This window comes from Anolis sagrei, chromosome 2 (genome assembly GCF_037176765.1).
Source record: "Anolis sagrei isolate rAnoSag1 chromosome 2, rAnoSag1.mat, whole genome shotgun sequence".
Classification (NCBI taxonomy): domain Eukaryota; kingdom Metazoa; phylum Chordata; class Lepidosauria; order Squamata; family Dactyloidae; genus Anolis; species Anolis sagrei.
The window spans coordinates 147,389,268-147,401,878 of NC_090022.1; the positions used below are offsets into that span (position 1 = coordinate 147,389,268).

Consider the following 12,611-nt stretch of genomic DNA (forward strand, 5'->3'; position numbering starts at 1 on the left):
GTGATATAAGTTGATATGAATGGACCACAGGTGGACAAATTTTGGGGGAAGAGCTTTTGACAAAATAGTCCCGATGGCATGCTGTTCCCAAGCTGCTGTGCTGTGCTGACTTGGCTGGTGAAATGATCTCACAAGAGAAGCCATTCCAGATGAATTCTCCAGCTAGTGATAAATGGCCAATGCAAAATATTTAGGACATGTTAGAAAGGAAATGAGAGCAAGTATTGAGTAGTAATTTGAGCTTTCAACGAGGACTCCAAGAAACCAAGGCTTAAATTCTTGCCCAGCCACAGAAATCCATTGAATGTTTTGAGCAAGTAATCCTCTCTCTACACCAGGCATGGGCAAACTTGGGCCCTTCCAGGTGTTTTGGACTTCAACTCCCACAATTCCTAACAGCTTACTGGCTATTAAGAATTGTGGGAGTTGAAGTCCAAAACACCTGGAGGGCCCAAGTTTGCCCATGCCTGCTCTACAGTATAGCACTGGAAAACCTCAGAATAAATCTTGTCAAGAAGACCTTTGGACAGGATTCTTGACATCTTTCCCAGAATTAGGGATGGGCAGTTAAAATGACACAAAACTATTAGTTTTTTAAATGCAGAAGTCTCTCTAAGATGCCTCTTTATTATAGGGAAACCAGTGTCAAAACTGGAGATGACTCCTGTACCTTTAATGGCTATAAAGAAAGAATTTCAGCAGGTACAGCTTCTTGATTGCTGGAATTCTCTCTAATACACAACTATTAAAGTGACAGCAGCAGTCTCTTGTTTTCAATCTGGCAATCCTATTTCATAGGCAATTTCCTTCTTTAATGTGAAATCTATTTTCACCTTGTGGAGCCCCTGTTGGCACAGTGGGTTAAAACACTGAGCTGCTGAATGCTGACCGAAAGGTCACAGGTTCAAATCCGGGGAGTGGGTGAGCTCCCGCTGTTAGCCCCAGCTGCTTCCAACCTAGCAGTTAGAAAACATGCAAATGTGAGTAGATCAATAGCTACCGCCCCGGTGGAAAGGTAACGGTGCTCCATGCAGTCATGCTGGCCACATGACTTTGAAGGTGTCTACAGACAACACCGGCTCTTCAGCTTAGAAATGGAGATGAGCAACAACCCTCAGAGTCGGACACGACTGGACTTAATGTCAGGAGAAAATCTTTACCTTTACTATTTTTACTTCCTAGTTTGCAGTTCGTGGAAAGTAAACATCTATTTCACGACTGTTGGAGAAATTTGTCAAGGAACAACCAGATGGAGCAATAACATGAAAAGCAGTACAAGAGCCTTGGAAATTTCATCCTTAAGAAAAGTAAGACCTCCCTTCTTCTTTCGGTGCTGCTAATGAGTCAACCTGACCTTAATGCCCTACAGTTCAAACACAAAAAACATACGGAGAAGTACAACTATACAATGAGAAATTGTCCATGTATATCATGTTGGGGAAGGGAGGAGAGAGGCAGTGTAGCGGAGTCCTCTGAGACTCTATGGTCGATACCCAGGAGGTAGCACTCAAATGCCTGTGTGACAGCCTCATACTTCTTATTGGCTTTGAAGGGTCCAAAGAGTTCTTTCAAACAGATATATATTCAGGTCTTGCTCCTCCATGCCACTTCCCTTCCTTCTAAGCCCGGTGTGAGGCATACATCAGACGGGAGAGCCAAGAAATGTCCCCATGGTCAGGAGGTGAAATAGGAGCTCTGCATGGAGTAGAGCCGGTCAATGGGGTTTCCCACTCGAGTTTGCAGGAGGTTGGCTTCTGCAGCTGACAACAGGCAATCCCCCAAGTGACCAATGGTGTCGCTGTCCATGTCATGGAAGACACCTTCTGAATCTAAAGGTGGGAAGGAGAGAATGAAAGAGAGTGACACACAGAGAAAAGAAAGAAATGAAAGTTGCAAGATGGGCCAGAGTATTTAAGTCAAAGGAAGTCCCTTTCCACCTCCATCTAGGGCTGAAGGGAGAGTCACGTGGCTCTCCAGAGGCTCTTGGACTGCAAACCCGAATATTCCCCACCATTAGGAACACTGGCTAAAGTTGGTGGATATCTTACCAATAAGGTCACCGTAAGTCAGAGACAACATGAAGAAAACAATAACAAAAGATGAAGAGGGAGAAGTGAAAGTAGGGGACATACATTTTAAAAGCATCTCAAAAAAGTTAGTTGTTAGAGTATTATTCACTGGGATTGTGGCTACTTTAGGCAATTGGAAGATATGCAATAGTTATGGGGTTGGTTTTACAACTGTCCCATCACATAGTGGCATATGTGGAAGGAAACACAAGGACAAAAGGGGATCACTTGCAGTATATAGTTCATGTATTGTGCACCTCACATCTATTTTACGGACACATCCAAAGAGGGTTATTTAGCTCATGATCATTTGAGAAGGGAAACAGAATGGGAGTGTTTATAGACAATGAGGTTTGGAGGAAGTTGGCTCACCATAGGGGTGAAGATGGTCACCAGGCAACTGGGGTGGTGTGAGTCCTTGCCGATACAAGTCTGTGCTATAGCTGTTCTGGTCCAAGGGCAGTAATTGCTGTTGGGCAATCCTGGAGTACGGCACCATGAGCCCATCTATCCCATGCACGCTGGCACCATCTGTTGTGCAATTGGAGAGCAGAAACAAAGAAGGGGTAAAACATTCTGCTCAGCCATGGAAAGCCTTAAAAGAGGACGCCCATGATTAGATTCCCATGGTCAATCTCAAAAGAAGCGCATTAAATGTATTAGAGGAATATCAATGTGCAATGACAACAGAAATCTCTTGCTTCTTGAGCGAATACCTTGTCTAAAAATGGCCGAATTGCTCCACTGTGCTGCTGCTGAGTTGTGCCCAGGGGTCCTTACCTTCGCTGTCCTCGTTGCTCTGCCTGCTGCTCCGGCCGTTCCCTCTTCCACTGCCCAAGCGGGGGTTTCCTAACTGTTCTTGTTCTTGCTGCTGCTGCTGCTGTTGCTGCTGCCTGCGGGCTATCTTCTTCATCTGTAATGAGGAGTATGGATGCTCCTGGGTAGGGGTGCAACAAAAGGGGGAAAGGAGGACAGAATCCCCCTCCTAAATTGGGGTGAGGGGGATTCCCCTCTGCCCCTTGCCTCTGCCTTGGAGATCACAACATTCTCCTTCATGATTTTTTTTTTACCATCATCTATTGGGTCGGGTTGTAGCACAGCTGGTTAATCGCCAGTGGCAATAGATCACTGCCAACCGGAAGGTGGCAGGTTCGAAGCCCAAGTTGGATTGAGCGCCTGACCATTATCCCAACTCACTGTCCACCTAAGTAGTTCGGAAACAACTGAGCAGTGAGTAGAGAAATTAGGCACTGTTTGGTGGGGAGGTATTTTATGACATCATAAAAATGCCGGCAATCAAAGAACAAAGGAGGGAAATTTCTGTGATCAAAAGGGCTCATTGTCATAGCAAATAGAGCGACAACACCCCCCTGTGGCTGGAATCGAGCATAACCTCCAGGCGCCAAATTTGGAAAATGTCAAAATACCTCTGTCTGTCTTATATATCTAAAAATAGTACTGAATGTTTGCTGTGTATGTGTACTTTGTGATACATCCTGGGTCCCCTTCAGGCTGAGAAGAGTGAAATATCAATACTGTAAATAAATAAATAAAAATAATACTGCTGCACTGAATGGGGTGGTCAACTGACAGGACCTAAATAATGATAATAAAGCTTTTTACAAACATGTGATTAGCCATTTTAGAAGTAGTTTGGAAAGGCCTGCCACTTCTAAAGACACAGCCACACTTTTTAAAGGTGGCACCCCTTTTGCTCAATCTTATACTGCGCTCATTGAGGAACTGCTTCAAAACCATAGATTCTAAGCAAGTATTATTATTATTTATTTGTGGACCGTTCCTGTGCCTTTAAGGAAAGAGATGGACAAACATCAGAGTGCGAGCTGTGGCATTCATTCCTTGTTAAACAAACTCCTTTTCACTTTGAAAAGGTTTACAAAAGTGGGTTCTAGAGAGTGTGGTGGCTTACCAGTTCCAGGGTTCCTGGTTGAAATTGATTATCTACCATCTCCATCTGGTTTGAGACCTGGCTGTAGTACAGAAATAGGGCTCTTCCAACATAGCCATATAAACTAGAGTATCAAGGCAGGAAATCCCACAACATCTCCTTTTAACTGCTATATATTCCAGTTCAAAGCAGATATTGTGGTATTTCCTGCCTTGATATTCTGGGTTATATGGCTACAGTATGTGGAAGGGCCCTTAGTGAGACAAATGAAAAATCCTTAGGTGGGGCTTAGATTTGTTGTGGAGGGAGTCCCAAGTGGGACTCAGAGAGATATGTGGGCCCCCAAAAACATGATTTTAGCTGGCAGAGGCAACAAACATTGATAATAAAATGGTGTTTTTGATGGACCATTAAGTTCAAGTCAGAAGACCTGGTTGGGCCAAAACTCTGGCATCCAGAGTTGAATCTGACTCCCATCTCTGTTTCTCAGAGATGTTTTGTTCAAGGCTTTAGAAGCTGTCACTCACCTTGGCCCTTTGGTTCTGGAACCAAACTTGTACAACCCGAACAGTCAAGCCAGTTTCAGCTGCTAACGTCTCCCTCACCTGCCCATTGGGGAGAAAAGGACTGGTTATTCTGAAGCAAATAAATCCTGTACAGGTGTTGCTGAGCCTTCATGTCACTCTGTTCAATTTTGGAAAAACAAATAATCAAATATAATATAATCCAGATATTAGTGTACAAGCAACATGACTCCCCTTGCTTGTGGAGAGGGAGGGGGAGGAGAACTGTACCCATTCACACCAGATGAGCACTGGAATATAGGAACTGCAGTGGAATGAAATGATGTCATGAGACACAACAGTTGAACTGCAGTGATATTGGAGCCAGCAATGGGCTTCTCCTTTCAATGAAAGGATGTGATGGAATACAATACAATACAACAACGGAGAGAATTATGACATGGTGTGATAAGGAAAGATGAAACATTAAGCTAAGTCAGTGCAATCATGGGACAAACGTATCATGTGAAAGCCCTGAAATTTAAATTGCAACCCTTGTCTGCTGCCCTGGGAGATTTTTTGTAAGGAGGATAATAGATGTTCTAACTGACCAAATAAGTTATATTAAATATCAGGGTTGGGTTGGGTGTTTGCTATGAGAGAGTGGGAAGAAGCAAATGATACTCAACCTTCCGGCAGGGCTTGGAGGAGACTTCAAAGGAGGCCTTGAAAGCTCGCCGCTGTTGGGTGGTGAGGATGGTTCGGGGGCGCTTGGACCGCTTGTGGTCTTTCCCTTCCTCACCCGTTTTGCCATGTGGGTGGTTGCCATCCTCATCTTCACTCTTCACTATGAAGGAAAACTGTGTTATTAAAGAAACTAAGGCAGAGTAAGTATCCCTTATCTGAAATACTTGGGATCAAAAAGGTTTTGGATTTTATATTTTGGAAGACTTGTGAGATAATTTGAGGATGGGCCCCAAATCTAAACACAACGTTAATTTATATTTCTTATAAACCTTATACACATAACCTGGAGGTAATTTTATATACAATATTTTAAAATCATTTGGTGCATGAAGCAAAGTTTGAGTACATTGAACCACCAAAATAGAAAGGTGTCACTCAGCTCTACATGTGGAAAACTCCCGAGTATTTTGGATTTCAGAATTCTAGATAAGGGATGCTTAGCCTGTACCCAACAGGTGATTGCACCAGAAAATATGGTATAGAAGATATAGGTTTTCAAAAGATATTTGTTCTTTTCAAAGTTCACTTCCTCAAGGGAAGCTCAAAACCACCTTCCTTGGCTCAGGAGGGGGAATCATGCAGCCATTAAGAGTCTGTTGTTGTGCAGCTCTCAGCAAACCCAGCTAACATGCCCATTGCCCAATGTGAGTAAAAATGGAAGTTTCTGTCCAACAACACCTAGAGGCCATGCAATTTTTACTGTTGCTTGCATGATAGATCCTATTACATCAGGGATGAGCAGCTGTGCTCTGGTGGATGACAGATTAACACCAGTTGTTAGCATCCCTTAACAGTGGCTATAGTGACTAGAGCTAGTGGAAGTTGTAGTCCCACAGAACATTTGTAGGGCCATGTTTGCCCAACTGCTGCTACAAGGCTGTATCGTTTCCCTTTATTAAAATAATATTAATTGTAATAAACATTTTAATGCTCAGGAATTAAAGTGACATCCTGCTCTCTGGCACTAGCAGAAGCAAAAAGGGGAGAAGAACAAGGCAAGGAAGACTTCATCTTGCCTTGCATTATGTCCCCATTTGCTGAAAGCAGAAAACTTGCAAGCATTGGTTTTGTGTTTAAAATTAGCAACTTGGGGCACTTCCAGATAGGACTAAAATCCATGCCGGAGCAGGTATAAATAACCCACTTTGACCTGGGTTTGAGTTCCCACTCCCCCCTCCCCCCACCCCAAAACCCAGGCCTTCCCAGGGCGTGTGTGTTTGGCTACATGCCATTCCAATTAAAATTGGGATGGCATGCAGCCACCATGAAGCCCCCAATTTCCCCCTAAACATTAAGTAAAAGGTACTTGGCCACCATAACTTCCCTTCTCACATCCTGCTGGAATAAGGAAATGATGCCTGAGAGACAGGAGGACCCTCGGTCTCCTCATGCAATATTTCCTTGCATCAGGAGGATGCGAGGAGGAATGTTATGGTGGCCAGGTACCTTTTACTTAACATTTAGGGAAAATTGGGGACTTGGAGGGAGGGGATGGGTGTCATCACACACCTTTGGGTTCCAGGAGCCCCAAAGGTGTGTGATGGCAATGGAAACTCACCCCCGGGTAGTCCTGAGACCTGGAGTCTCCACAGGCCCAATGCCCCATTAGACCCAGGCATTTCAGGAAGGCCCAGATCTAATGGGGTATCAAATTAATTCAGAACAAACCAGGGGAACATAGTCTTGTTCTGAATGAATTTGTTTTTACTGGAGGCAGTGTTTGGATGCCTCTGGTAAAAACCGAGACAGGTCCTGGTTTTTGTGCCTGTCTGGATGGGCCCTTGGAGTCAGCATCAAGGACCTTCTCCAGTGAAGAGACAGCATTTAAAGTATTAAAGAAGCAACAGGCATAACAGATATAGAAGGATGGGATCTGCTGGCTTCTGCTACATGACTAAGACAAAGAGTAATTGAGAGAAAGAGATTAGTAACTTAAGTTTTCATAGTGTTAAGTCTGTTTCATTAGGTGCATGCATCTGTTGTACATGTGTGTATGTGTCTTCCAGTGATAGTGACCCCATGAATTTCACAGGGTTTTGTTAGGCAAGGAAGTAGTCAAAGTTGGTTTTGACAATTCCTTATATCACCCAGCACCTGGTGGTCTCTAACTGTCTCCCATTCTATATTAATTAGGGTTGACTGTATATTTTAAAATATTAAAATTTCTTGGCAGTGCTTTGCGATTGTGTCTGTACACAAAACTATGCAATACCTGATAGTACATGGAATAGTTTTATATCTGCAATGAACTATTTATTGAGTTTCAACCATGTATAATGTCAAGTTGCTAAATTACAATAACCCACTTGCTTGTTGTTATAGATGGACACAGACATCACCCACTTCCACTGCCTACATAGTGCGCTTCCATGTAGCCATTTCCTTCTCACCTGACTCAGTGGGAGCTGGGCTGATGGCACTCAGCATTTCCCTTTCCTTCTCATAGTCACTGCGACATAGGAGCTGTCCTTCCTTCAGCACAAACTCATCGCCACGTTGGAGCCGTCGTTCACATTCGCAGCAAGAGAAGCAGTGGACGTGGTAAACGTTCTCCAGCACTCTCATGATGAACTCAGATGGAGCCACAGCCTTGAGACAACCACTGCATTTGGTCTGGAAGAGCCTGGGAAAATAAAAAGGCGTGGAGGATGGGGTTCATGTCAGATAACTCAAGTTTGCATTAATTTATATTCACGTGGCAACTTATGATGAGCATATGAATTTCACAGTTTTTTTTAAGGCAAGGGATATGCAGAGGTGGTTTTGCCAGTTTCCTCCTATGAAATACAGCCTACAGCAGCTGGTATTTGTTGGCAACCTTCCATCCAAGAACTAACCAGGAGTGAGTGACCCTGTTTATCTTTCATAATCAGACAGAATCTAATGTATTATCTATAAGGAAATCTTGATGAAATGTTGTGGAGCTTATTTACACACAAACTATTGTTTTGATTTCATTGCTTGAAATGGTCTTGAGATTTCAGTACCTGGAAAGGCATTGCAGTTGTGTGTGCCTGTTACAATCTGGAAATATAATTTACCTCTTCTTAAGACAGAAAAGAAAATGGGGATCTTGTGAGGTGTATGTGAGGGAACATGTTCTCCAGAAGGGCAGGAAGTTAGTACAAGAATACATAAACTCTAGTTAGACTAGGACCTAAATTCTCTTTTAGCCCTGCGTAAATATATGCATGCCCTGAAATGTATCTATGTGTTGTCTCACCATTCAACAATTGATGGAATGGATCTACTCTACTTACAACTCGCCAACAGGATGCTAGCTCTGTGTATACTAACAAAGATATATGACTGCCACTAGGATCATTCCCCTCAGTGTTATAACAGCATACTTGATGATCCTCTTTTTACATGTTTCCTTACAATGGTTCCCTCTTTCTATTTTAAACTAATGTTCTACTGTTAACTTTCCCCATCTTTTTTCTGCTACTCCCTTTCTTCTGCTGTTCTTCTCTTCCTGCATCCTCTTCCTTGTCCTGGTTATTACTTTGGTTCTGATTACATTTTCTGTGACCGAATGCTCATTTTTCTCTCTACTGCTCCTTATTGTTTTATTGTTTTGCCATCTGGTAGCCATCAAGTTCCTTTTGAGGGCAAATGCCAGAGAGAACACTGTCTTGTCACTTGCTTTCTGTGTGTGAAACCCAGATATGAGAGGATGGGAGTCATAGTAAAACTTGCAATAAAATAAAAGATGTACAAAAACAAAGCTTGGTATGTTTATGTACCAGTGCACAGAGCTGTGGAAACAAACAAGATGAGCTTGAAGTCCTAATGCAGGGTGGTAAATATGACTTTATAAGTATGGCAGAAACTTGTTGGGATTATTCCTATGATTGGAATATAACCGCTGGGGGATATCTAATTTGTTCAAAAAGAATAGACAAGAAAGAAAAGGAGCAGGATTATACGTCAAAGACAAATTTACTTGTACAGAAATCCCTATGAGGGATCAAACTGGGTTGGTTGAGAAAATGTGGAACATTATAATTGAAACAAACAAATAAAAACAACAATGTGGTAAGGGTTTACAACAGCATAGCAACCAGTTCTTGCATCTTTGAGATTTCCAATACGCATTTCTGAAAAGCATCATCCATCAAGCTGCGGTGATGGATGATGCTTTTCAGAAATACATATCAGAAATCTCAAAGATGCAAGAACTGGTTGCTATGCAGGATTTCAATCATAGTAATATCTGCTGGGAGACTAAGGATGAACATACACTGAAATTTGACAGCATTTTAATGGCCATGACTGAAGGCTACTGAATTGTGGGAGCTGCAGTTTGACAAAATATTTTGTCTTCTCTGCCAAAGAGTACTGGTGCCTCCACAAACGACAGCCCCCATGAGTCCATAACACTGAAGCATGGGAGCTAAATGGGTGTCAAACTGCATTAAACGGACAGTGTAGATGCATCCTCATTGGAAGGCAAACCTCTTTTGAGTGAATCTTGTCAAGAAAACCTTCTGATAAGTTCATCTTAGATCACCACAAGTTGGAAATATTTTGAAGGCACACAAGCAATTGGTTTGAACCCAGGCATTCTCAATCCAAAACTTTCATTACTGCTACATACCAAATTTGAACTTATTAACTCAACAGGCACATTAGTAGAAGCAATACAATGAAAGCCTTTTTTGTGCATGGCATGTTTAAGTAATGGTTGTGTTTTTTGTTTTTTTGTTTTTTTAAAAACCCTAAAACTACCAAACACTGAGAAATGGGAAAGATGAGGAAAGGATAAAATTAGTAAAGAAACGTTGCTGGGGAAGAATGATCAAAGCTTTCCACAAAGGGAATTTAATTTGGTTATAGTTTTAATTTGGTTTTATATGCTGTAATGTTTATCTTATTTGTTGCTTTTTAATCTTGGTTTTATATTCTGCTGTCTCTCCCAATAGGTTTATTGCTATATTTTATATTTTTAATATACCGAGCACCATCCAAAGTACTTGCTTAGTGAGAATTTTAGAAGTGCAATAAATAGATGTGTTTCTTTACTGTGTTTTGAAGAGTTCTTTCTTTGTGATGGTGTGAGTAGTGAAACAGAAACCCTCTCCATGGACTGCTAAAAAAATGTTAGCAGGACTAGTGTACGCGAATGGATCACCCCTTTCTATAGTAAATGTGAAGAGAAAAGTAGATCAAGAACAGAGTAACAGGGCAGAAATTAAGCAGGTTGGCTACATTTCCTACTAAAGAAATAAAGTGATTTTCTGATTATGTATAGCCCATTAGTTTTCAAAAGACAAAGCAGTTCACAAGTTTAAGGCAGCAAAATTGTGATGGAGATAAATGGCTTCTCAAAAATTTCTACTGTAGCTATGCCCAGCAATAGAGTTTGAGTTGAGGGCAATTTCAACAAATTTCCCAGCAGAAAGGGGAATTCATCAATAGTTTCTTCAAAACAGGACTGATCACTAACAAAACCAACAGCAACCCCTTCACAGGGTTTTCTTGGCATGATTTGTTCAGAAGACGTTTGCCACTGCTTTGCTCTGAGAATGAGTGTGATTTCATGGCAGAGCATATTCGAAATCTAGTCCAACAGTCAAATCACTACACCACACTGGCTAGGAGCCAGTAGGTTAACAACAACAACAACAACAACAACAACAACAACCCCTGAAGGGGACTCAGGGCGGATCACAGTACACATACATGGCAAACATTCAATGCCGCTTTGTGTAGATAATACAGAGATAGATAGAACAGAAGGAGGTGTGTTGTTTCAACTCAATGCCCAGCTTTTTGTTGCCATGGAAGGTTGGGCTTGAATACAGTCACAGGGTGTGCTGTCATTCCATCATCTTTGACAAAGAGCCATCAGGACATTCTCCTTCCTTTTGGTCACCCAGCATTTTCTGATCTTTCTTTATGGCGTCGTAAAATATCTCACCCACTTTTACCAGTACCTAATTTCTCTAATTACAACTAAAGCTGTTTTCGAACTGCTTAGAGCAACAGTAAGCTGGGCTGACAGCTGGTAGCTCACACTGACCCGGGGCTTCGAACTGGCAACTTTTTGGTCTATACATCTTACAATTGCTGGTGATTTATTAGCTGTGCTAAACCCCGGCCTTTGTGCTGGAAGGACTGATGACTGACAGGTCGGAGGTTTGAATCTAGGAGAGTGTGGATGAACTCCCTCTGTCAGCTCCAGCTCCCCATGTTGGGACATGAGAGAAGCCTCCCACAAGGATGGTAAAACATCAAGACATTTAGGAGTCCCCTGGGCAACATCCTTGCAAATAGCCAATTATCTCACACAAAAAGCGATTTGCAATTTCTCAAGTCATTCCTGACCAAAAAATCAAAACCAAACAAAAAAAAAATACCCCACACTGGCTCTTAGCATTGACAAATTGAAAATTGAGAAGGTCTCCTATGCTTTCAGTGTTATGTAAGACAGTGGGTCTAAATACTGTAAAGGCATCAGATCCCATTTGATCTTGGAAGCTAAGCTAATTCAGAAGAAGGAACTGGCAAAACCACTTCTGAGAATTACTTGCCTAAAAAAAACCCCTAGTAAATTCATGGGGTCATCATAAATTGACAGGCAACATGAAGAATCAGGGCCCTTCCACACAGTCATATAACCCAGGATATCAGTGCAGAAAAATCCCATGATATCTGCTTTGAACTGGGTTATCTGAGTCCACACTGCTATATATTCCAGTTCCAAACAGATAATGTGGGATTTTTTTTCAGCTGTGGGGAATACACACAGGTAAAATACACATCTAGTAACAAGCAAAATCTATTGAAATGTCTGCCCAATCATTAGAGATCTGGATTCCTTTCCAGTTTTTCACTCTGGAAAGTCTATTTTCCATTGAATTAGGAAGGGAGGGAGGGAGGGAAGGAAGGAAACCCATTTACAAAGGGCATCATGCTTATGGTGACTTTACACAGTCACCATAAGCATGATGCCCTTTGTAAATGGGTTTCCTTCCTTCCTTCCCTCTCTCCTTCATTCATTTTCCCCTTCCTTCTTTTCTTCTTTCACAAAATTGAGAAGCAGTATCAACTTGCCTTGGAAAAAAAACAAAACAGGGATGGCGATGTAGTTTCAAATGTCCACCTGGATAAACTAGGCATCACTCACTGTGGGATTGGGCACAAAATGCAACCTTGGAGACTTTGGCTTTTGGTTTCTGAGTCAAACCATAGGGGAAAGCCCTTCTGTTTTGGCAAGTGATGTGGCTGGAGAGTTCAGCTCTGCCTCTCTGGACTGTTAGCAGGCTGGCTCCACCTGTGGCTGCATGGCCAACCAATTTGACAGCCCTTCTTGCCATTGAATATTTATACTTTAAGAAACCCAGGCACACACACTCCAACATCTCCGGGATCCATGAC

General features: G+C 42.2%; 1 protein-coding gene across 1 annotated transcript in view; it reads right to left on the reverse strand.

Annotated features, from left to right (window-relative positions):
- Positions 1-412: 412 nt before the first annotated feature.
- The window catches only part of LOC132768187 (LIM homeobox transcription factor 1-alpha-like), a 72,858-nt gene continuing 60,659 nt past the window's right edge, over positions 413-12,611 (reverse strand). The window contains exons 3-8 of the mRNA XM_060763851.2: positions 7,619-7,851; positions 5,171-5,328; positions 4,506-4,583; positions 2,850-2,982; positions 2,442-2,600; positions 413-1,829 (exon numbers count right to left, since the gene is read on the reverse strand). Coding sequence (XP_060619834.1) covers positions 1,675-1,829; positions 2,442-2,600; positions 2,850-2,982; positions 4,506-4,583; positions 5,171-5,328; positions 7,619-7,851 — 916 coding nt within the window. The 3' untranslated portion in view covers positions 413-1,674. The remainder of the gene's footprint in view (positions 1,830-2,441; positions 2,601-2,849; positions 2,983-4,505; positions 4,584-5,170; positions 5,329-7,618; positions 7,852-12,611) is intronic.